Source organism: Pituophis catenifer, unplaced genomic scaffold (genome assembly GCF_029215685.1).
Source record: "Pituophis catenifer annectens isolate HBS135680 unplaced genomic scaffold, rPitCat1.0.hap2 SCAF_1, whole genome shotgun sequence".
NCBI lineage: Eukaryota > Metazoa > Chordata > Lepidosauria > Squamata > Colubridae > Pituophis > Pituophis catenifer.
This window is the reverse complement of record NW_027256881.1, coordinates 4,837,395-4,863,754: the sequence shown is the minus strand read 5'-3', so window position 1 is coordinate 4,863,754 and position 26,360 is coordinate 4,837,395. Positions and strand designations below refer to the sequence as shown.

Sequence of the window (26,360 nt, the reverse complement as noted above, 5' to 3'; positions counted from 1 at the left end):
TGTGCATACACTCTGCTGGTTGGTAACACAACAATATCCTTAACATACAATATTCAATAAACTCTCCTTTAAACATTTCTTAATAAACCACTGAAGAGCAAAAGTTGGTTTCTCAACCACCGGCCTGCCATAAATCCTGCTCTTTTGCACTTCCACATTTTATACACTGTCCCCTCTAGTGCCCTTTCCACCTAAATCATGGGTCTCTTTTAAGAGTTGTGGACTTCAACTCCCAGAATTCCTCAGCCCGCTTTGACAGCTTTAACCTTCGCTGGCTGAGGAATTCTGGGGGTTGAAGTCCACAACTCTAAAAGTTGCCAAGCTTGGAGACCCCTGACCTAAATGATGCTAAAAGTCTCCCAGACACTCTTAAATGAACAACCAAACACACGACCTACTGACCACACTGGCACACAAGACATTTATAAGCTAAAGGGGAATAGGACAAGAAAACCCTACTGATGATGTTACCTAGTCTGGTAATGAAACGTTCAGAAACTAAATTGAAACAAGCTTGGAGAGCAAAACAACTGCCAAGATCTAAAACCTGAGCGAAAGTATTTTCTATTATTTCACACCTAAACTGGCGGCATATAAAGGGCGCCAGTTTAAAGGGCGGCATATAAATCAAATTAAAAAAAACAAACTAATCCCTGTGCGTTCACTTTTGCTTTGGATGGGGAAACAATAACACTAATTAAACAAGTTGGACGGCTACAAGCAGATTGCATCCATGTTTTAATATTTCTTCCATTACGTCATCTACCCCCAGTCTCACCATTTTTCAACATTGGCACAGCATTTATGCCTTCCTCGCCCCGATTTTTAAGACACACTTACAACATTTGTTTCAATTCCTCTATTCAACATGTCACTATCATTCCATTTTATGTGGCTTAATAAAATACCCGACGTTAAAGATCAAGATTTTATAAGAGTTGGAAGCAGCAACGAATTCTAAATCGTTCTGCCAAGCTAGTTACTCAACTTTGAGAAGAGATAGGATTATGGTATTTTTATGGCTGAACTGCTTCTATGGAAGGAACAGGACTTCTGGGTGATTTTCACAAAAGTCTGTGAGGCAATTAATTTTTTTTAATTTTTTTAAAAAATTTAAAAATCCATTCTTTAAGGAATTACTTAACAAGCAGTGTTTTGAAAGCAACAAATAGAAAAAAGTTCCATATTTATCATCTTTTATCATGATATCGTTTATTTGCATGAAGAAGAATGTATTAAAAACTGATACCTGAAGAGACAATAATTCATGTAGGTTGCAAGAAAATTATTAATCAGAAAAAGATGAAACCCTTCAAAAGTCTCTCTTCAAAATAGTGAGAACTAAAAACATTTCAGTATCTACAACAGCTGCAGTCCAAAATTAATTACGAAAACAAAGTGGCATTCTAAGAGATCTGATTAAGTTTGAAACATTTATCACAGAAAAATGCAGATAATTTATATGCTGCGATTAAAGTCTGGTTCAAAAAGTAAAGAAGTAAAATCAATGGCGAAATGGCAAATTCACAATAAATATTACCCTTAGAGAAATATAGTAAGAGAATTTGTACTGTTGGTGTAAACCAATATTGATTGTGAAAAGATTCCTTTTCTAAAAATGTCGGAAATTAGGAAGCATTTTTTTCTTCTTTTTTTTTTAAATTTCTGGTGGCAGTCTTGCAAAGTTCAACAATTTTGGAAAATGATTTATTAAAGGATAAAACAAACTGAAAAGTAGATTTCTCTTTTCAGCTAGCTATTTTCTTATTAAATATTTCTAAACCTCCTGTTCCTTCAAACTACATAGAACTGGCTTTGTACATAGAAATAGTGGCTGCAATTTTTTATGCCAGTATCCTCCTACCTGGTCACGTGACCTTTTGGGTGGTTGGCTTGGATTTATGGCTGTCTGCAGCATCCTGTGGTCATGTGACCGCGGTTTGTTTGTTTTTTTGCCAAAAACCAGCACCTCCTTCCAGTTTAAACACTCACAGCAAACAATGTGTTGACTTAGCAACCGCCGCAAAAAAGATTGCAAAATCAGGTTGATCACATGATGACCTGCCTTACGACCGTTACAACTTTATGATTGTAATTGTCAGGCTCTATTACAGTCCTAAATCAAGGACTACCCATAGGCAGATTTTATATCGCTGTTACTTTGATATTTTATAGCGCACTTTACTATGCCTTTTATTTTCTTTTTTCATTTTTCTTATCTCTTCCCTATTTTTTCCTCTGGTCGCATCTGTGAAATTCATCACACGTAAATTATGTTTTACTTTTTATTTTTCTTGGGCCTTTTAACCTCTTGTATTTCCATAACTGTGACCTGATTTAAATGTAGTTTTATTTTTATAATAGTTAATAATACTTTCTATAATAGTGTTTTAGCCACTGCCGTTTAACTGACTGCTTTATTATGCTTCTTTTGCTTTGGTTTCTACAGATTTGTGTTTTATTTGTGTTTTTATCATGCATTGTTCTGAGCGCTATTAACTAGAAAACAAATAGTGTCTTAAAAAGGTTTTGTGAGATCTATGTTTGAAACGCAGAACTTTCTCAGGTAGCAATAGCTGGTTAAGCCAGTCAGGATTTTATTTCTAAATCCTTTAAATATTTAGCACTTACTAGCTGAAGATACCATCAGCGGAAGCCATGCTAGAGTGCAGAATCTTCTTTTATCACCCTGGCAAAGCTTTAAAAAAAAAAAGTCCTATATATGAATTTCTAGCTCTTTACGGGATTTATGTATTAAACTCCATGTTCATAACTGAGTTTTGCTTATGGGAAATATCAAAATGTCAACCATTGTTTCTGTTAAAGGTCTTAACGATATCACCGTTTTTGGACCAGTAATGAAACACGTCGTTTGCTGTCGTTTGTAATGCATCTCATTAAATACGTTAATAGCATACGTTTTACTAAAAGGTCAGGCTTCCTGTTGCTGGGACTTTGCCTTTTAAACCAAAAAAAAAAAAAAAAAAAAAAGAGGGGGGGGGAGCCTTGGTTTAAAGAAGCAGCAAGCTGTGTGTGCATGTGGGTTTTCAAACACCGAGGAGCCGTTGCAGGTATGGGACAGTCCTTGACATACAACTGTTTGTTTAGTCACTGTTTGAAGTTACAGTGGCACTAAAAAAAAGTGACTTATTTTTCTCACACTCACAACCAGTGCCGCATCCCTATGTGATAAAAATTTGGATGCTTGACAACTGGCATGTATTTATGATGGTTGCAGTGTCCTGGAACTGGTAAATCATGTAATTTACCTCTCGCGACCTTCTGACATGATGCTAAGCCAAAAAGAAGCAACCTTCACAAGATACAGTGAAGGTGTACACAGTGGCCAAAATTGTGGAAACCTTTTGTGAAAAGTGTATTTTTGAGGTTTGATAGCTAATAACACCACTTTTTTTTTGGAGGTTCAAGATAATTCTATCCCACTGCTGGAATGGCCTGGGAATAGTCCAGACCTTAACCCAATTGAAAATCTATGGAGCCGACTAAAGAAACTTCTTAGTCAGAAGCAACCCAGCAATAAAACCCAGTTAATAGAAATGTATTTTCTAAAACTAGCTAATAACCCCACTTTTTGGGGGAGTAGTGCCATAAAATTATATATCAATGGGAAGATAAATTAATCAAGAATGTAATGCAATAACTTTTATGAAGGATTGGCTATTAGAATAGCAATTACAGTATAAAGAAGAAAAGTGAAACACGTAGAAAAAACGAGATATACAAAAATGATCACCATCGAAAAAACGAGATATACAAAAATGATCACCATGTCAGTTAATCCTTAGTTGGGTAACCTTTAGCATGAATTACAGCCTTACAACGTCTTCCCATGGAGTGAACCAAAAGTCTTTTAGTTCTGCAGCTGTTAGATTGAATGATTGCTTTTCCCAAAAGGTTTCCACAATTTTGCCCACTACTGTATATCTCTCTAGTCTAGTTCTTTCTTGCCTGTCTATTATGGTTGTATTGATTATTAACCCTTGGCTGTTTAAATTACAAAAGCAATGGACAACTTGTTTCCTTAATCCCCAGTTGGGCCATGATTTAAATGCTCTTTGCATCTTTTGACATATAATGAACATTCCAGGGATGTGACTCCGATTGCTAAATAGCAAAGTCAATGGGGAAGCTAGATTCACTTAACAACCGTGCTACTAACTTAACTGCAGTGATTCACTTAACAACGATGGCAGGAAAGGTCGTAAAATGGGGCAAACTCACTTAACAACTGTCTTGCTTAGCAATGGAAATTTTGGGCTCAATAGTGGTTGTAAGTCGAGAACTACCATATTTTTCAGAGTATAAGACGTACCTTTCGCCCCCAAAAAAGAGGGTGGAAATCTGGGTGTGTCTTATACTCCGAATGTAGCCCCATCCAGCTTCTCAAACGGAAGTTTCAGAGGCTGAAAAAGCATCAGAAATGAAGCTTCAGAAAAAAAGCCCCCAAACAGAGCTTCAGAGGGTTTTTTTTCTGAAGCTCTGTTTTTGGAGGCTTTCAGAGGCAGGAAAAAAAGTTTTTTCTGAAAATTTCAGAGGCAGAAAAAAAAGCAAGGCACAGAGCTCACAACCAAGAAACCTGTTGCTAAAATTCACCTCTGGGAACAGCTGATGGGGCGTATTCCGGGAGGCCAATCCACCTGCCAATCAGCTTTTTTCTTATTTTCCTCCCCCAAAACTAAGGTGCGTCTTATACTCCAAAAAATACGGTACTTGTATGAATGGGTTCATTAGCAACACAATCTTTTCACAAAGTACTGATGAAATCTAGCTGCCTTGGCATCAAACAAATTCTTCCATGAGGCAATGTCATGAAAAATCTGTCTGGACTGAAAACTTTTTTTTCCGGAAAACTCAAAAGCTTCCTCTCTCATTTGGTGTTCAGGTAGTCCTCGACATATAAATGGAAGCTGCCCATTGCAATTGTAGGTCATGACGGTCATAAAACAGGTTTCTTATGGCAGTAAGTGAAAACCACCATGATTAAGCAAACCAAATGTGTGTGGTTTTGCCAAAAACAGGAAGTGCTTATTTTCAACACAACTGTCATAAAATGTTGATACGGGACTGTGGGACATCTCAAACAAGAGCAACAAAGAGGATTAGGGGACTGGAGGCTAAAACATATGAAAAACGGTTGCAGGAACTGGGTATGTCTAGTTTAATGAAAAGAAGGACTAGGGGTGACATGATAGCAGTCTTCCAATATCTCAGGGGTTGCCACAAAGAAGGAGTCAAGCTATTCTCCAAAGCACCTGAGGGCAGGACAAGAAGCAATGGGTGGAAACTAACGTGAGGAGGTTGAAGAGGAACCTGGCCCAGTCCTGGGGAAAGCTTGGACGAAGGCTCTGTGTCGGAGGCAGAGAGGGAGGTAGACAGCAGTGAGACAGAGGAACAGCGGGAGCCTGTTCCCAGTGCGCGCATGCGCAGAGCTGCCAGAAGAACTCAGAAAGCAGGGTCGACTCGGGAGTAAAGCCACACCTTGGAGGTGTTGGCCCTTCCCACAGGAAATAAAAGAGAAGCGAACAGGGAGTGGGCTTTTGCAGGAAACAATTTGTTCATTCCGTGACTCTGAGAGACTCTGTGCCAAGTTTGGCTTTGTACTGCGGTTGGAAACAAGTTAGGTGGCAGCTTGCCAAGCGAGATTAGATGTGTTGAGAAATATTCCTTTGAAAAACTGTTTGGATAAACCTTGGTGACTGTGAATGAACGTAATTCAGTTGTGTAAATAAAAGAGGTCAATCCCTGCCTCCTTCTTGTTAAGGGACCCTAGGTCAGAGCACTCTCTTAAGTATGCAAAATGTCTACCTGTCTGTAAGGAAGCTCATAATGCATGATCAATACTGTCAATAATTATTGATTATTGCTTGAATGCTATAAAAATACATAATCGCAGACAGATTCTTACTGTTCTTGAGCACGTTAGAATATTCCTGCCCTCCTTTCTTCTTGAATTCGGAGAAGGTATCTGGCTGGGGAAGTTGGTTGGCTATTAAGAGGGCCTTCTGAAGCTTGATTCGGCTTTCCAAGAGTTGATCCCACAGGGCTTTTGGGAGAAACAAAGAAACGGGAGGGGAGAGAGAAATGAGGGGAGGGTAGAGAAACACAAAACATTCACTGTCATTCATTTGTCGTAGCCGTAATTTTAAATAGAGCGGATGCCTCACGGAGAGGGGTTTCACAATTCCAATTTTTTTTTCCTTGTCTTATCTAAATTCCTTGGAGGGAAAGCAGAAACTGCCTTTCTGAGCACGGCAGTCCTTTTTATTCAATCCAAGCAAAAAATACAAACAGCTTAGCTTTCTTCCATTTCTCTCCCACCCCATCCCCATGTATTTTAAATGACTATAGGTGAATTTCCCTCTTGAGGCAGTTAAAGCAACAAAGCCATATCAGAACAAGGAAAGTAAAATAAAATTTAAAAAATTAAAAAAAAGGCGGGAAAGAAAAAGCAGCTGCAAAATCTACAGAAATCTTCTCGGCAATTTTAACGGAATACGGTATTCATTCTATCCTAGCGTTGCAGGTTGTCCTCAACTTAGCAATAGCAATAGTGCTTAGACTTATATACTGCTTCACGGTGCTTTACAGCCCTCTCTAAGCAGTTTACAGAGTCAGCCTATTGCCCCCAACAATCTGGGTCCTCATTTTACCCACCTCGGAAGGATGGGAGGATGAGTCAACCTTGAGCCTGGTGAGATTCGATCTGCCAAACTGCTGGCAGCCAGTGATCAACAGAAGTAGCCTGCAGTACTGCACTCTAACCACTGTGCCACTGCGGCTCTTACGATCACAATGGAGCTCAACATTTCTGCTGCTAAACAGTTTGTCAAAGCCTCACTTCGCGACTTTTTTTTGCCACAGTTGTTAAGCAAACCACTGAGGTTGTTAAGTGAGTCACATGGTCAGTAAGCGAATCTGGCTTCCCCCAGTGATTTCGCTTGTTAGAAGATGGCTGGAAAGGTCAGACCCTGGGACAATGTGATTGCTGAAAATACATTCTACTTTCCATGGGATCCCATTTTGATCATGGGGATGCTGCGACTTTCAGAACTGGGAACAACTGTCATATGTCACTTTGTTCAGTGCTGGTGTAACTTCAAGCGGTCACTAAATGAATGATTGAAAGTTATAGATGTGATCCATTTAATTAATATTTGACAGATACTGTTAGGCCTCGACTTACGACCGGTCACTTAGTGACTGAAGGTACAACAGATCTACCTGGGGGTAGTTGTGACCTGGATCCAAATTTCCGAGGGTTGTCCCCACCCCCAGAGTCATGTGATCACATTTCAGGTGCTCAGCAACGGGGCTGCCTTTACAGCTATTTGCAGCATCCCAGTCATGTGACTCTGTTTTATAATGGTTTTGCCAAAATAAAACCCCAGTTGTTGTGACCCCGACTCCCGAGCCTGTCCTAACAGAGGAAGAGGACTCAGAAGGTGATGGGGAGGAACTGACAAGGCCTCCCTCTCCAGGACCCTCCTCTCTGGCAATGCCTCATATTCCATCTGAAGGCCAGGAGGAACAGCCTGGGATGTGCCAGGAGGAAGGCATATCGGAGCAGCCAATTGATAGGGAGCGAGGATGATGAATCCTGGCTTGATCCCAGGCAGCGTCGGAGGGAGAAGTGTGCGCAGCAATGGAAGAGGCGTGGGAGGGCCAAAGATTGAGCTGAGTCACGGAGCCACGCCCCACCAGGAATAAAAGTGGGTGTGATTGCTCTTCAGGCTTTGTGACGGACAAAGTTAAACCCTGAAAGTCACATCGTGATCTCTGAAATTCGGCTCGGATATATTTTGGACTGAACATTGACTGAACTCTTGTCTCGTGGATAATTTGTTGCTCCTGGAACGGACTGAAGATAAGTCCTCTTCTGCTTTATGGGAGTGAAAACGGTCTTGGCAGGCATTTGGCAGTTTGCTGCCAAAACCTTGGTCTGCCAAGAATTCTAATCTGTTTACCTAATAAAATATTGGCAGGCATGCTTGGTATTACGTTTGCCTGTGTGAGGAAGGGGGACAGAACACCAGTAGTTACTTCTGGTTTTTGGCCAGAAGTGCCATCTCCATGCAAACTATTGCTTTGCTTAATGACCCTGGTGTTTGCTTAACAGCCCTGGCAAAAAAGGTCATAAAATCAGGTAAGAATAGAATAGAATAACAGAGTTGGAAGGGACCTTGGAGGTCTTCTAGTCCAACCCCCTGCTCAGACAGGAAACCTTATGCCAGTGATAGCTAATCTTTTTGCCGTCGCATGCCAAAGCAGGGGGAGCCCAGGGGGGTCGCGTGCGCATGCCCACCCCCATAATGCAATGCTCCCCCCGCCCCCGTGCATGCGCGCACGACCCCCACGGATGTGTGTGCGTCTCCTGCATGCGCCCCACCCCCGAGACCCGAAAACCAACTGGCTTGAAGGAGGAACACGCACATGCGTGGTTGAGCTGAGCTGGGCGACAGCTCGTGTGCCCACAGAGAGGGCTCCACATGCCACCTGTGGCACGCCTGCCATAGGTTCGCCATCACGGCCCTATGCCATTTCAGACAAACGGTTGTCCAATCTCTTCTTAAAAACTTCCAGTGTTTTTACAATTTCTGGAGGCAAATTGTTCCATTGATTAACTGTTCTAACTGTAAGGAAATTTCTTCTTAGTTCTAGGCTGTTTGCCAGGTAGCAGTATCTGGTTGACCAGGGTGGATAAAAATCAATGATTTTTTTTTAAAAAATCAAAAAGATCAGATTTTTTTGATTTAAATCGGACTTTTTTGATTTAAATCGGATTTTTTTGATTTAAATCGAACTTATTTTAATAAAAAACTTTTGGGATAAAAATCTATCGTAAGATAGTTTTCTATTTAAGATACATAAATAATTTAGTTTATTCAGCATGAAATGGAGCTTAGTTATGTAGCATGAGGCTGTATATTCTGCAACACTGGGACTATCGGTGAGTCAACAGTGGGTCAAAGGAGTAGCAGAGATGACAGTTGCTCTTTAAAAATCATGATTTAAATTGGGATTTAAATCAACTCGATTTAAATCAAATCCACCCTGTGGTTGACACATAGTCAATCCTGAAAACAGGCACCGCTGGGTGTAATTTGTACTGGGATGGGAGACCACCAGAAAATCCCACGGTTCTGGATTGGACTGGGGTGCTAGAAAACCTGGGAAGAGGCCAATGTGAAGCTTCCAAATTGCTGCCAAGAAAAGTGCACGGCTATGAAATCTTCAGGAGTGGGGCTTGAATTATAAGAGACGTTAAATTTTGTCTTTTGCAGCTGTTCACAGTTTAACAGCCACATTTTAACATGTCTTTGAGGGAGACGGGCGGTTCAGAGGTGTAAACAATAAATATGTAAATAAATTAAAAAGTTGTTTTGCAGCGTCATTTGTGCATCTCATCCCCAGCAGTGACTGTTCGAATTAATTAATTAATTATCCTGACTAGGTGGCTCAGTGGCTAAGACACTGAGCTTGTCGATCAGAAAGGTCGGCAGCTCGGCGGTTCGAATCCCTAGTACAGGTCTCCTGTGTGAGCAGGGGGTTGGACTAGATGGCCTTCCAAGGTCCCTTCCAACTCTGTTACTGTTATAATTTTTAAACACTTGGCTTTTGGTAGTCCTTGACTTATGGATGACAATTGAGGCCAAAACTTCTCTTGCTAAGTGAGACAGTTGTTAAGTGAGTTTCGCCCCATTTTACAACCTTTCTTGCCTGAGTTGTTAAGTGACTCAACTGCAGTTGTTAAATTAAAAACACGATTGTTAGGTGAATCTGGCTTCCCCATTGACTTTGCTTGTCAGAGGGTGGCAAAAGGTGATCACATGACCTCGGAATACCGCAACCGTCATAAATACATGCCAGTTGCCAAGTATTATCTGAATTTTGATCACTTCACCATAGGGATGCTGCAACGGTTTTAAGTGTAAAAGCCGGTCATAAGTCAGGGTGACCGGTCATAAGAGCCACGGTGGCGCAGTGGTTAGAGTGCAGTACTGCAGGCTACTTCTGCTGACTGCCAGCTGCCTGCAATTTGGCAGTTTGAATCTCACCAGGCTCTGTACTTTGAAAAAAGTACAGAGAAGAGCAACTAAGATGATTAAGAGCCATGGTGGCACAGTGGTTAGAATGCAGCATTGCAGGCTAATTCTGCTGACTGTCAGCAGTTCGACTCTGATCGGCTCAAGGTTGACTCAGCCTTCCATCCGTCCAAGGTGGGTAAAATGTGGACCCAGATTGTTGGGGGGCAATATACTGACTCTGTAAACTGCTTAGAGAGGGCTGTAAAGCACTGTAAAGCGGTATATACCGGTTCGTTGACGTCATATCGTCACCGCTACCGGCTCGGCCGAACCAGACCGAACTGGGAGGAACCCATCACTGGTGTGGGGTCTCCGGGGAGGGGCCGGGCGGGCGAGGAGTGGGATTTGGGGTTTCTACGAACTGCACAGAATCTTAGCCAGAGGTTCTCCCGAACCCCTGAGCCCACCCCTGATCTACACACAAAGTACATGTCCCATCACTGAAACAAGGCCCCTGCTACCTTTCAAAGGGGTCTCTATTGACTCTCAACCCAGGAAGCCATGAAGACCTCACCTAGAAACCTCCTACTCACCTATTTGATTTTTCACCGCTTTTCCCTTTGCCACTTCTTCCGCTGCTTGGCCTTGAGAGTGAGTCAAGAGGATTCCACTTTCTGGATCTCTATTAACGTCTGCCATTTCCTCCTCCTCGCTCTCCTTCACGCTTTCCTGGGAGTCACTTTCCCCTTCGTCGTCTTCTCCAGAGCTGGCTTCCTCTTCTTCTTCTTCTTCCTCGCTCCCAAGCTCATCCATCCCTTCAGCAAATTTCTCAAAATCGTCAATGGCTTGGAAACTGAAGGCTGGTTTTTTCAGCTTGTGGGACAGCTTTTTGTCTTCTTCAGCATCACTGGCTGCCTCTTCCTCCTCCTCCTCCTCTGTTTCTGGACTCTCATCTTCAGCCAGAGATTCACTGTCAAGATCACCTTCATCGGTCTCCTCACTTGATGTTTCTTCATCTACCAATAAGAAAACACAATGGCTAGGTTTGGTGAAAGACGGACTTACACCTGCAGCTACTCGTAACCTACAAGGTAATTCTTGACCGAGAATATAATTTTTAAGAAGCTGGAAAGTAACAAGTGAGAATATTTATAATTCTTTTCTTGCTTATTTCAGGAGCAATAACCTACAGGTGAGATGCAGGATGAACCAGCTTCCCAATTATTAAAGATTAGACTTTATAAAGATTCTAGTGACACCAACAGGTTTTTTCCCCCCGATTGTAACATTTAATGAGTTAAGTAAATAAATGAACTACACTTGTACAGGCAGTCCTCAACCTACGACCACAATTGAGCCCAAATTTTATATGGCTACGTGAGACATTTGTTAAGTGAATTTTGGTCCGTTTTACAACATTTCTTGCCATAGCTGTTAAGTGAATCATTGCAGTTGTTCGGTTAGTAGAATGGTTGTTAAATGAATCTGGCTTCCTCGCTGACTTTGTTTGTCAGAAGTTTGCAAAAGGGGATCACATGTCATAAATATGAACCAGTTGCCAAGCATCCGAATTTTGATCACATGGCCATGAGGATGCTGCAACGCTCATAAGTGTGAAAAACGGTCATAAGTCACTTTTTTCAATGCTGTTATAACTTCGAATGTTCACTAAATGAACTGTTGTAAGTCAAGGACTACCTGTCTATTCAAACACAAAACAAGGATTGGTTTCTGAATCCAGGAAAGTTACTGTAAGGAAATATGCTTTTGGTGAAAGAGGTTTAACTCCCACCACCTTTTCAGAAGGTTGTAAGTCAAGGACTGTACACAGAACACAAGAGTATTTTACACCACAACTCCAGGATCACATGCAACTAAAGATACCAACAGCCAGGGCTCCCCAGCTGAAATCTACCAGCAGATTCTTACCTGCATATCTCACTCTCTTTTTAAATTGTCCTACCCCCTACCTCAAAAACTATAGATGTTTCTTCCCTTACAACAGGGGTGTCAAACTCAAGGCCTGCGGGCCAAATCCGGGCCCACAAGGTGCTTAAATCTGGCCCGTGGGGCCTGGAAATAGCAAAGGATCGGCCCACGGTGCCTCTGGCAGCCAAAATGGGGCACGAGGGGGCTGTGCGAGGCCCCCTACCGCCCGTTTTCAGTCTGGACGGCCTCCTGCACCACTCTGCTGGCCAAAACGGGGCGCAGGAGGGCTGTGTGAGGCCCCCTGTGCCCCGTTTTGACTGGCAGGGTGCTGGAGACCATCCAGGCTGAAAATGGGGGGGCGGAGGATCTACGTGAGGTCCCCCGTTTTGGTCAGCAGGGTGCTGGAGGGCGTCCAGGCCAAAAATGGGGTGCGGGGGGGGCTACACAACCCCCCCCCCCCGTGCCCTGTTTTGACCAGCAGGGTACAGCAGCAGACATCCGTCCCGTCTCCCACCCCCCGGCCGATGGAGAACTACAATGCTGATCTGGCCCTCGAAGAAATCCAGTTTGACACCCCTGCCTTACAATGTCAACAAGCATGGAAATTTCAAGAAACCTCATTAATCATACATCTGGAAATTTGGGACTATTAAAAGTTAAAAGAAATGATACAGACATTCCACACATCTCTTCCCAAAAGCATCACTTCTCATGTTTTCCACCTTACGAGGGACGTAAAATACCAACCTCGGGGTTTTTGGCCCGAAGGGACCACTGGGAAAGTCTCCAGCAGATTAAAATCTCAAACTCATGCTTATCCACAGCAGGAGCTGGACTGATTATCAGACCCATTGATTAGCTGACAGCCTTTCCCATTAAATAATGAGATAATGGGTGAGCATTACAAAGCAGGGTGGATAAAAATCAATGATTTAAAAAAAAAAATCAAAAAAATCAGATTTTTTTGATTTAAATTGGATTTTTTTGATTTTTATTGAATTTATTTTAATAAAAAACTTTTGGGGTAAAAAATCTATCGTAAGATAGTTTTCTATTTAAGATACACAAATAATTTAGTTTATTCAGCATGAAATGGAGCTTAGTTATGTAGCATGAGGCCTATCGGTGAGTCAACAGTGGGTCAAAGGAGTAGCAGAGATGACAGTTGCTCTTTAAAAATTATGATTTAAATCGAGTTGATTTAAATCAAGCCTTTTTACTAGTGATTTAAATCATTTATTTATTTATTTATTTATTTAATTAAATTTTTATACCGCCCTTCTCCAAAATAGGACTCAGGGCGGTGCACAGCCAAGGTAAAAACAAGACATATATACAAACATGGTGAATCTAAAAAACTATTTAAAATAATTAAATGTTTTGGCCGAATTAAAACCATTTCCAATTTAAAATCAATTTAAAAATTAAAAATTTGGTCAAGCCAGCCCAGCTTGTTGGAATAAATAGGTTTTTAGGGCCCGACGAAAAATCCGGAGGTCTGTTATTATGCGTAATTCTGGGGGGAGGGTGTTCCAGAGGGTAGGCGCCACCACAGAGAAGGCTCTCCCCCTGGGGGTCGCCAGCCGACATTGCCTGGCGGACGGCACCCTGAGGAGGCCCACTCTGTGTGAGCGTACTGGCCGGTGGGAGGCTATTGGTGGCAGAAGGCGGTCTCGTAAGTACCCCCGGCCCTAAGCCATGGAGCGCTTTAAAGGTGGTCACCAACACCTTGAAGCGCACCCGGAAGACCACCGGGAGCCAGTGCAGCTCGCGCAGGAGAGGTGTCACGTGGGAGCGCCTCGTCGCCCCCATGATCCCCCGCGCGGCCGCGTTCTGGACCAGCTGGAGCCTCCGGGTGCACCCCAGGGGGAGCCCCATGTAGAGAGCGTTGCAGTAGTCCAGGCGGGAGGTGACGAGGGCCTGAGTGACTGTGCGTAGGGAGTCCCGATCTAGAAAGGGACGCAACTGGCGTATCAGGCGAACCTGATAAAAAGCCCCCCTGGCCACGGCCGTCAAATGATCTTCCAAGGACAGCCGTGCGTCCAGGAGGACGCCCAAGTTGCGAGCCCTCTCCGTGGGGGCGAGTGATTCACCCCCAATAGTCAGCGATGGCGTCAGCTGGCTATATCGGGACGCCGGAAGCCACAGCCACTCGGTCTTGGAGGGGTTGAGTTGGAGCCTGTTTCTCCCCATCCAGGCCCGCACGGCCTCCAGGCACTGGGACAGCACTTCAAGGGCATCATTGGGGTGGCCTGGGGTGGAGATATACAGCTGGGTGTCATCAGCGTATTGATGGAACTCCACCCCGAAGCCACGGATGATCTCACCCAGCGGCTTTACATAAATGTTGAACAGAAGGGGCGAGAGTACCGACCCTTGTGGCACCCCACAAGCAAGGTGCCTCGGGGTCGACCGCTGCCCCCCTGTCAACACAGATTGCGACCGGTCGGAGAGGTAGGAGGAGAACCACCGCAAAACGGTGCCTCCCACCCCCAACCCCGCCAACCGGTGCAACATGATACCATGGTCGATGGTATCAAAAGCCGCTGAGAGGTCTAACAGGACCAGGATAGAGGAATGACCCCTATCCCGGGCCCTCCAGAGATCATCCACCAATGCGACCAATGCCGTTTCCGTGCTGTGCCCAGGCCGGAAGCCGGACTGGAGCGGGTCTAGATAGACAGCTTCATCCAGGTACCGGGGAAGCTGTTGCGCCACCACACTCTCAACAACCTTCGCAACGAAGCGAAGGTTGGAGACTGGACGATAGTTAGCCAAAACAGCCGGATCCAGAGAGGGCTTCTTGAGGAGGGGCCTCACCACCGCTTCTTTCAAAGCGGCCGGCAGGACCCCCTCACCCAAAGAAGCGTTAACAATCATCTGGAGCCAGCCTCGCGTCACCTCCCGGGAGGCCAGTACCAACCAGGAGGGACACGGGTCCAATAAACATGTGGTCGCGTTCAGCCGTCCCAGGATCCTGTCCATGTCCTCGGGAGTCACAGGATCGAACTCCCCCCAGATAACACTCTCAAGACCTGCCTCAGTCATCCCGTCCGGACATACCCAGTCAGAGGCCAGCCCCTCTCGAATCTGAGCGATTTTGTCATACAGATATTGCACAAAATCCTCAGCTCGACCCTGCAAGGGGTCATCCCGCACTTCCAGATGGAGGAGGGAGCGGGTCACCCTAAACAGGGCGGCTGGGCGATTATCTGATGACGCGATAAGAGCGGCAAAATAGCTAGTTTTCGCCGTTTTTATCGCCACTAGGTAGGTCTTAATATGAGACCTCACCCGTGTTCGGTCAGATTCGGAGCGGCTGGTCCTCCAGCTACTCTCCAGGCGTCTTTTCCGGCGCTTCATCTCCCTAAGCTCCTCGGAGAACCAAGGAGCTAGGTGAGTTCGGTGCCGGGTCAGAGGCCGCAAAGGCACGACTCGGTCCAAGGCCCCGGCAGCCGCACTGTCCCAGGCGGCCACCAGGTCTTCCGCCGAGTCATGAGCCAGAATCTCAGGAAATGGCCCAAGCTCCATCTGGAACCTGTCAGGGTCCATCAGGCGCCTGGGGCGGAACCACCTTGTCGGTCCCGCCTCCCTGCGGCAGGGTGCAGCGGTTAGAAAGTCCAGTCGAAGGAGCGAGTGGTCAGACCATGACAAGGGTTCGATGACTATATCCCCTATATCAAGGCCACTCAACCACTGACCAGAGACAAAAACTAAGTCCAGAGTGTGTCCCCCTGTGTGAGTGGGGTCATGAATTAACTGAGTAAGGTCCATGGCCGTCATGGAAGCCATGAACTCTCGAGCCACCTCAGACGTTTCACCGATGGATGGCAGGTTAAAGTCCCCCATGATGGCAAGTCTGGGGGTAGCCACCGCCACCTCGGCTATAACGTTAAGGAGCTCGGGCAGGGCCGTTGCCACGTGGCAGGGAGCCAGGTACGTGACCAACAAGCCCATCTGTACTCCATGACCCCACTTCACAAAGAGGGACTCACATCCGGCTATCTGTGGAACAGTGGTCTCCCTTGGATCTAGACCTTCCTTTATAATAACCGCCACCCCCCCCGCCCCTGCCCTGAGCCCTCGGTTGATGAAATGCACGGAAGCCTGGTGGGCATATATCCACGAGGGGGACTCCCCCCTCATGGCCCAACCAGGTCTCCGTAATGCCCGCCAGGTCCGCCTCCCCCTCCTGAATAAGATCGTGAATGAGGGGGGCTTTATTAACAACGGACCTGGCATTGCACAGCATCAGCCGGAGGCTCTGGCCCTGAGAATCTGGACAGCCTGGGGAACAAGAAAAGCATTGGGGGCCGGAGTGCGCAATCGCTCTAAGATAGCGAGTGCGCATTCCCCGCACATGATATGGTCCCCAGCTTCCGCCATATCTGCCCCTCCCACTCACTATGCTGATGGAACAGCCCTCTTCCAATCGAACTCCAACCCCCTCCCCGACCTCCGGTTCTGCGTCCCTAGTGTCGCAGCCCTTCGCTAAGGCTGGTCTTGAACCCAGTGGATTTCCCCCAGAACCCACCCTAATCCCCCCCGAACCCCTTAAAATTTTTGTTAAAAACCCACTAAAAAACCCACTTAAAAAACCCCTCAAACTCTTCTTAGCCGCATGCCATCTCTCGGGGCTCCAACGCCCGTCATCAAGATAGGCCCTCGATAGCGAAGAGGGCCAAGCCTGCGAGAGGGGGGAGTCTCGCAGGGCACGAAGGTCATTCCCCGAATACATCAACGTCAAGGGAGGTGATAATTCATGGCCAATAGCCAGGGGCCAATTTGATGTTAACACAGTCAGAAGGAGTGGAATGCCAGATTTCAATAGAGTTCCGTTGGAGCATGTGAGACCTCAGTGCCCTCTCACGGCAATGGCGGGAGTAAAATGCTGTTTCGATCCGGCAGGGGTGCTCCAGCCCCCCTCTCACGGCGGCTGGTCAACCACGATCGTCCAAAAGGCCGGAATTGAGACAGTAGTTATAGACCCACTCCACCACGACTTGAATCCCCAGATGTAAACCTCAACTCGATTTAAATCAAATCCACCCTGTTACAAACTGATCACGTTCCCTTACCCATGTCTTCATAAAGAGAGTAGGAGAAGATGTTGTACATGAGAAAGATACAGTTCCTGCGAGATCCATCAGTATAGATATATATAAAAAATGGGCTGCCAATTTCTTTCCCACCAAACTGATGTTCCTTGTGACAAGAGGGTTCCCCACTGATAAAGGTTAGATTTCCTATGGTTCCCCGAAACCATGTAGGGAGCGGTGCTCATATCTTAGTCAAGAGAGCCAGCATTGTCCAAAGACAATGGTCATGTGACCAGTATGGCTATACGCCAAAGGCGCACAGAACGCTGTAACTTTCCCACCAAAGTGGTACCTATTTATCTACTCTCATGCTTTCAAACTGCTGTTCTGACTTAGGTTTCCCAAGAGCATGAAGCAGATTCTTTGTCCCGACAAAAACCCCTTTTTATTAAGTTACTGTGAATTCCTCTCATTCACATCCAGCAAAGTCTTTCAAGGGAGAATTTACAATCACAGACCTTATCTGGCTTGGAGAGCTGCCAGGCCGATATCTTCAAAACTTGGCAAGGAGTCTTAGAGAGTCACGAACCGATTAAGCAAACTAATTGTCTGTTGCAAACTCCACTCCCCTTTCGCTCCTCTTTATTCCCTGTGGGAGGGCCCATTCATCTTCCCCCTGTGGCTTTACTTCTGAGTCGACCCTTGTTCCTTAGCTGTTCCCTTCTCCTGGCAGCTCTGCTCATGCGCACATTGGGAACAGGCTCCAGCTGTTCTTCTGCCCCACTGATGTCTGGCTCGGAAGGCAGATGACAACTGTCAGACAGCACTCGCCCCATCTCTGCCTCCAACGCAGAGCCCTCATCAGAGCCTTCTCCAGACTCCAGGACTGGCCCATGTTCCTCCCCAATCTCCTCACTGTCTGAGTTTGTCACCTGCTCCGTTGGCCGCTGGCGGGCCACAACAACTGCTAGGTTGGCAGGAGCTGAGGCAAGGACAGGAGCTCATGCCATCGTGTGGCATTCAGGTCTCGAACTCAGGCTGTCAGCTTTCCAGGTGACAAGCTCAGCGTCTTTACCAACTGAACCATCGCGCCAAGAATGTACCCATCTTCGGTTAATAGCTACGCTTTTCTGCTAGAACCTCCAAACTATGTCAAAGTGCCCACAGATACCATACGGCAAGTAAGGACTGGGCTGAAAAGACCAGCTCACAAAGTCCTTGATTTATGGCTGGTCACTTAGCAGTCACTTCAAATTACAGCGAACCTCCCTAGGAGTACTTACAATCCAGTTTCGAGCTTCCAACAGCCACTACTCCCTGGTCATGTGACCAGTCTTTAAGTACTCGTCAACCAGCCCACATTATACCAGTTTGTAGCGCCCCGCAGTCATGTGATGGCATTTTACAAAGGATTTGCCAATAAATGGCATTTATTTCTGGTATTTAGCAAAATCACCCATCGCCAACTATTGGTTCACTTAATAACTGCCATGTTCCCTTAACAACTACCACAAAAAAAAAAAAAGGATATAAAATCAGGTTGGTCACATGGGTGATCCACTTTACGACCGTCACAACTGAAGACTATAAAGGGCAGGCTCCACTACAGTTATAACTTGAGGACTACTTGTAATTTCTACGGAAAATCTATCCAGGTAGTCCTCGACTTATGACCACAATTGAGCCCAAAATTTATGCTACTAAGTGACAAATTTGTTAAGTGAGTTTTGTCCCATTTTACTTAACATTTTGTTAGTTGGATCACTAACAGTTGTTTAAGTGAGTAACATGGTTGTTAGGTGAATCTGGCTTCCCTGTTGACTTTGCTTGTCAGAAAGCTAGAAAAGGTGACCCTGTAACCCTGGGAACTGTCATAAATATGAAGCAGTTGTCAAACATCCAAATGTAAATCACGTGGTCATGGGGATGCTGCAACGGTCGTAAGTGTGAAAAATGGTCATAAGTCACTTTTTTTTCAATGCAGTTGTAACTTTGAATAGTCACTAAATGAACTGTTGTTACATCGAGGACTACCTGTATAGACTCTACAGATTTACTGGTACATTTTTATTTTTAATGTGTAAACGTCTGGCAGGGCACCAATCACAAGAAAATCTACACTCTTGAAAAGAATAGGGAACTTATGTAATTTGTATTCAAGACTGCCGGCGTGGTGTGACTGATCAGAGAACGGGGCATGGGAGAGAATGTTCTCTGCTAGTGCTTCACATCATAACATGGTCAATTTATGTCAATAAGAAAACAGGCCTCTGTTATCCTTTTATTATTTAAAGTGTTTGCATACCATCCGTTATGCAACAGATATTACGACACCGGAGGAATAACTCAAATATATCATAAAAGCCATGCCATTAATAAAACGAGGCAGCAAGGAAAGGCGTGCGGCAAGAGAAGACATTTTTCAAATTAAAGAGCCTGGAAAGATAAACACTGTTTTAAACCTGAATATTTAAAGAGAAAATTGTAATGAAGGACCCCCGAGACCCTTCCCTGCCTCAGAGGTGTCAAACCCAATTTCATTGAGGGCCGCATCAGGGTTGTGTTTGACCTCAGGGGGCCAGAGTGGGTATGTCCAGGCTGGGCGTAGCCAGCTCGACGTCACTCGTGTCGGGGGCACCTGTGGTGGCCCGAGCACTCTGCCAGCGTTAACGGGCTCCCGAGCTCCGCTTTTGGCAGCGACGGCCTCCTGTAACCCTCTACCAGTGAAAACGGAGCTCGGGAGGGCCACCTGCGGCCCTCCCGAGCTCCGTTTTCGCTGGCAGAGGCACCGCAGGCCAATCCTTCGCTGTTCCCAGAGCAGCCCTGTGGGCCAGATCTAAGCACCCCCATGGGCCAGATCCGGCCCCTGGGCCTTGAGTTTGACACTCCTGCTTTAAACACACAGAGCAGTCTGACTGGATAGAACAAGCTATCATTTCACACTGCCCACTGTTCCTAACAATCCTGAACAAACTCCAGCTAAAAAACCATTGCTAGCAACCTGCCTTCCATTGAGGACCTGTATACTGCACGAGTCAAAAAGAGGGCTGTGAAAATATTTACACATCCCTCACATCCTGGACATAAACTGTTTCAACTCCTACCCTCAAAACGACGCTATAGAGCACTGCACCCCAGAACAACTAGACACAAGGACAGTTTTTCCCCAATGCCATCACTCTGCTAAACAAATAATTCCCTCAACACTGTCAAACTATTCACTAAGGCTGCATTACTATTACTATTAATCTTCTCATCGTTCCCACCACCCATCTCCTCCCACTTATGATTGTATGATTGTAACTTTGTTGCTTGGATCCTTACGATTTATATTGATATTGTTTCCTGATTGCTTATTTGTACCCTATGACTATCATTAAGTGTTGTACCTTATGATTCTTGACAAACGTGTCTTTTCTTTTATGTACACTGAGAGTTTATGTACCGAAGACAAATTCCTTGTGTGTCCAATCACACTTGGCCAATAAAAAATTCTATGCTATGCTATGCTATGCTATGCTATGCTATGCTATGCTATGCTATGCTATGCTATGCTATGCTATGCCATTCCATTCCATTCCATTCCATTCCATTCCATTCCATTCTATTCTCTGAACGAATTGATGCCAGATGCCAGCCACTGGACATAAATGGGGTACACATCCTGCTCCCTATTTAGTCATGCCGGCCACATGACCACGGAGACATCTTCGGACAGCGCTGGCTCTTCAGCTTTGAAACGGAAATGAGCACCGCCCCCTAGAGTTGGGAACGACTAGCACATATGTGCAAGGGGAACGTTTACCTTTACCTAAAAGCAATAAGCTTTTGCTATAGCTATTTTGATTTTTCCTAAAAATAATAATAATAATAATAATAATCTTGGATCATTTTCTTAAAGACTTACATGCTACTTTATGCAACACAAATCCCTGAAATTGTTTGAGCCAGGACAGTATGAACACAGCGGTACCTTGGTACTCAAGTACTTTGAAATTCATTGAATTTGGTACTCATTGCTTTTTGATGCAATTTTTTTTTTGTCCTGGTACTCATCGTCATCATTTGTTTGGTACTCAAAGCACAAGCTAGAACTTGTCAGTGTCGGCTGCCTTGTGACTCACTACATTATTCCTTATGGCAGGGGTCGGCAACCTTAAACCCTCAAAGAGCCACAGAGGTCCTAACTGGGAGCCCCCCATTCAATTCTGGAGCCAACCGGAAGTCCGGTTCCCCCACCTGTCCTAACCAAAAGCCCTATCAATTGTGGAGCCGACCGGAAAACCCGTCCCTTGCCATAGAGTCTCCTCCTGGCATGCCATGCTCCCCCCCCCCCGAACTGGAAGCTCCTCTCAAAATTGTGGCGCCAACCAGCGATAGGGAGCACAGCAGAGGGATAAAAGAGCCACATGTGGCTCCAGAGCTGCGGGTTGCTGACCCCTGCCTTATGGGAAAAATTTATTTGGTACTCATAGTTTTTGGTACTCATCACACCTCCTGGAACCAATTAACGATGAGTACCGAAGTACCACAATCTTGCAAGATAGATGCAACCTGTTCGTGGGCTGTCAAAACCACAGCAGTTTGGCTAGAAAATAAAAAAACAGGTAACAACTCACCTGGCAGCTCAGCTGCGCCCCACAACTCTTCTTCTAAGGCTTTGCGGGTTGTAGCTTTTCCCTGGTACCGCTTATCAGCATCCAAAAGCCGAGAGGCAATTCCTTTCCGGATTTGACCAACAGAAAGGACGTCTTCATCAAGGTTCCCTTCGTCAAATTTGTCGATTACTTTGGCTGCCGTAGCTGTACAGAGGAAAACCCAAGAGGTGGTTAGTTCGGGTCCCGGCCCATCCAATCTCCTCCTTTCTCATCAGACCCCTGTAGCAGGGTGCTATGGGTCCATCAATTCAGCTGAGCTTCACAAGACTTCTTGGTTACTTTATGATCCAATATTATCTTACAACTCCAGAAAATAGGTTAATTCAGTTATCAAGCTGAGTGTGGTATTACAAAGGTAGCAATGAAATCTCAAACTAATCCAGGGGTCTCCAAACTTGACAAGTTGAAGACTTGTGAACTTCAACTCCCTAGAAGTCCCCAGCCAGCATATTTCCCCCTTCCAATATTTGTTTAATATAATCCCATCAATATTCAGCACTCAAGTTCCCGATCAAAGAAGCATGGAAATATTATACCAGGAAAAGACAATCTGGCACCCCTGGATATGTTACCTGCTAACTCTGCTGGACTCCCCAAAAAAGATATACAGAGAATAGAATAGAATAGAATAGAATAGAATAGAATAGAATAGAATAGAATAGAATAGAATAGAATAGAATAGAATAGAATAGAATAGAATAGAATAGAATAGAATAGAATAAGAAAGACAATAGAATAAGAAATAGAAGAGAAGAGAAGAGAAGGGAATGGAATGGAATGGAATGGAATGGAATGGAATGGAATGGAATGGAAGAGAAGAGAAGAGAAGAGAAGAGAAGAGAAGAGAAGAGAAGAGAAGAGAAGAGAAGAGAAGAAGAAAGAGAATAGAATAAGAAAGACAATAGTATAAGAAATAGAAGAGAAGAGAAGAGAATAAGAAAGAGAATGGAATGGAATGGAATGGAATGGAATGAAATAGAATAGAATAGAATAGAATAGAATAGAATAGAATAGAATAGAATAGAATAGAATAGAATAGAATAGAATAGAATAGAATAGAATAGAATAGAATAAGAAAGACAATAGAATAAGAAATAGAAGAGAAGAGAATAAGAAAGAGAATGGAATGGAATGGAATGGAATGGAATGGAATGGAATGGAATGGAATGGAATGGAATGGAAGAGAAGAGAAGAGAAGAGAAGAGAAGAGAAGAGAAGAGAAGAGAAGAGAAGAGAAGAGAAGAGAAGAGAAGAGAAGAGAAGAGAAGAGAAGAAGAAAGAGAATAGAATAAGAAAGACAATAGTATAAGAAATAGAAGAGAAGAGAAGAGAATAAGAAAGAGAATGGAATGGAATGGAATGGAATGGAATGGAATAGAATAGAATAGAATAGAATAGAATAGAATAGAATAGAATAGAATAGAATAGAATAGAATAGAATAGAATTCTTTATTGGCCAAGTGTGATTGGACACACAAGGAATGTGTCTTGGTGCATATGCTCTCAGTGTACATAAAAGAAGAGAGACGTTTGTCAAGAATCACAAGGTACAACATTTAATGATACCTTAAAGGTAGTCCTCGACTTACAACAGTTCATTTAGTGACTGTTCAAAGTTACAACAGCACTGAACAAAGTGACCTATGGCCGTTTTTCATACTTACCACCGCTGTAGCATCCACACGATCACATGAACAAAATCCAGATGCTTGGCAACTGGTTCATATTTATGACGACTGCCGTGCCCTGCAGTCAAAGCATCAGCTTTTGCGACCTTCTGACAAGCAAAGTCAATGGGGGAAGCCAGATTCACTTAACAACCGTGTTGCTAACTTAACAAATGGAATGATTCCCTTAACAACCGTGGCAAGAAAAGTCGTAAAACGGGGGCAAAAATCACATGTTGTTAAGTGAGACATTTGTTAAGTGAGTTTTGCCCCATTTTGTGACCTTTCTTGCCCCAGTTGTTGTTAAGGGAATCACTGCAGTTGATCAGCTAGTTACCCGGTTGTTAAGTGAATCTGGCTTCCCCGCTGACTTTGCTTGTCAGAAGGTCGCAAAAAGGGATCACGTGACCTACCTTGGGACGCAGCAACGGTCATAAGTATGAACCAGTGGCCAAGCATCTGAATTTTGATCACATGACCCTGGGGATGCTACAAAGGTGGTAACTGTGAAAAACAGTCTGAGTCATTTTTTTCAGTGCCGTTGTAAATTTGAATGGACACTAAATGAACTTGTTGTTAAATCGAGGACTACTTGTATTAAATGATTAGATTTGTTTGCCATCATCTTCACTGCAATAAAAAACCTTCCTCTACCAAAACTTTGTAAAATTGCTCTCGGGGTTAAAAGCTTGACCTGGATTGCTGGACCTGATATAAGATTATTATTTTTTCCCCCTCACTTCCCAGGAAGTCATAACAAACTTTTCCAATCTAACATTATAGTTTTGAACCACTGGAGAAAGAATTTGCATCGGAGTGGCAGTGCTGCTAACTCTTAACTGGTTCAGACACAAAGGATGTAAAGCATGAATATCACTCAAACAGGGGAGCCTCGGCTGATTAATTTCAATCATGCCAGATGAGTTGTCGTAAAACAGCCTATGATTAAAATGCCATTTTAAAAAAGGACAATACATACATTTGTCGCACCCAGTGTGATTTGAGAAGAGTCATTCTTCTTCATGAGGACAGAGAGAAGAGGCCTCTTCTAATAAAAGGCCTGACCCAGCCATTTTTCATATTATCTTTGTAATATCTAGGTATCTTTGATAATCAGCTACCCCATTTGCTAATTAAAAATAATGAACCTTTTAATCTAATCAGCCGTCAATTAAACACTGCTGATCTATCCAAAGACCAGCATTTCACGCCAGGTGGCAGCAGCCAATCGAGCTTGCTGATCATGGAAAAAAGCTAAGAGTTGAAGATGGTTAATATTTATTTGGATGTTAGGTCATCAGAAGACCTCAAGGCCTTCTGAAAACTGGAGTAGAAAGTTGAAAAATAAACCTTCATGCAATAAAGAATACTTATAGAATTATAAGAGCCTTGGTGGCGCAGCAGACTAAAGTGCTGTTAAGTAGCACCAGCTGCCTGCAATTACTGCAAGTTCAAATCTCACCAGGCTCAAGGTTGACTCAGCCTTCCATCCTTTCGAGGTAGGTAAAATGAGGACCCGGATTGTGGGGGCAATAAGCTGATTTTGTATAAAAAAGAACACCGCTTAGTGGGGGCCGAAAGCCCTACTAAGCAGGTATATACAAAAGTATGAAGGCTATTGCTTAACGCATTGTAAGTCGCCCTGAGTCTCCGGAGAAAGGGAGGCGTATAAATCAAATCAAATCAATCAATCAATCAATCGCTAGCTAGCTCTGGGTTGAAATGAGGGGTCCTTGGTGCTCACTGAGCATGGTTGTTTTCTTGCAGACATTTCATTACCCAACTAGGTAACATCATCAGTGCTAGAAGGGCATGGGGTTTGCAAACTGATGTTATCTAGTATGGTGATAAAGTGTCTGCAAGAAAACAACCAATGTTAGAGAACACCAAGGACCTTCTCCAATACAAAGCCAACTCCATGGTATTACTCCAACAAAACCTACATGTCCAGCCTCATGAAGTCGAGCTTGATATAAAATAAAGTAACTAATATACCTGGAACTCATATTCTTAGAATAGTTTGTAATAAAATAAAGTTTATATTTAATTAATTTAATTTAATTAATTAAATTTATATGCTGCCCCTCTCCGAAGACTCAGGGCGGCTCACAACACATTTAAAAAATCATCATAAAAAGACATTGAAAAATTAAAAAACATGAAAAACAATTAAAACCCATTCACACCATTCATGGCCGGATCTCGCCAGATCACAAGAGTGAAATCAACGGCCCCAGGCCTGCCAGAAAAGCCAGGTCTTCACCACTTTTCAGAAGGCCAATAGGATGGGGATGGTCCAGACCTCAGGAGGTAACTGGTTCCAGAGAGCTGGGGCAGCTGCAGAGAAGGCCCTCCCCTGCGGGCCCACCAACCGGCATTGTTTAGCTGACAGGACCCGGAAGAGACCAACTCTGTGGGATCTTACCAGTCTCTGGGTGCTATGCAGCAGAAGGCGGTCTCGAAGATACCCTGGTCCTGAGCCATGTAGGGCTTTAAAGGTAAGAACCAACACCTTGAATTATGCCCGGAGACCAATAGGGAGCCAGTTCAGCTCGCGGAGAATTGGTGTAATGTGGGTGTACCTAGGTGCACCCACGACAGCTCGCGTGGCTGCGTTCTGGACCAACTGTAGTCTCCAAACACTTTTCAAGGGTAGCCCTATGTAGAACACGTTTCTTTCTACTTGTGGGTTACCGTGTTTGGTTGATGCATTATTAGTAAGAGGTTTGGATAGCAGTGGTACAGTACATTAAATAAATTACAAGTAGTCCTCGCTTAACAACCATTCATTCAGCGACCGTTCAAAGTTATGATAAATAAATAAAGTTTATTTATTAAATTTGTTTGCTGCTCATCTCACATGGAAATTGTGATTGTGCTGCTTAACAAAGGCAGTACTGGTAGTCCTCAACTTACGACCACAATGGAGCCCCAAGTTTCTGCTGCTAAGCAAGACAGTTGTTAAGTGAGTTGTGACCCATTTTATGATTCTTTTTATCACAGTTGTTAAGTGAATCACAA

At 44.3% G+C, this 26,360-nt stretch overlaps 1 protein-coding gene across 1 annotated transcript in view; it reads right to left on the bottom strand.

The window, feature by feature from the left end:
* AATF (apoptosis antagonizing transcription factor) overlaps positions 1–26,360 on the bottom strand; it is a 117,987-nt gene that overhangs the window by 88,837 nt on the left and 2,790 nt on the right. The window contains exons 2-4 of the mRNA XM_070945249.1: positions 21,634–21,816; positions 10,640–11,062; positions 5,927–6,064 (exon numbers count right to left, since the gene is read on the bottom strand). Of these exons, the coding sequence (XP_070801350.1) occupies positions 5,927–6,064; positions 10,640–11,062; positions 21,634–21,816 (744 nt within the window). The remainder of the gene's footprint in view (positions 1–5,926; positions 6,065–10,639; positions 11,063–21,633; positions 21,817–26,360) is intronic.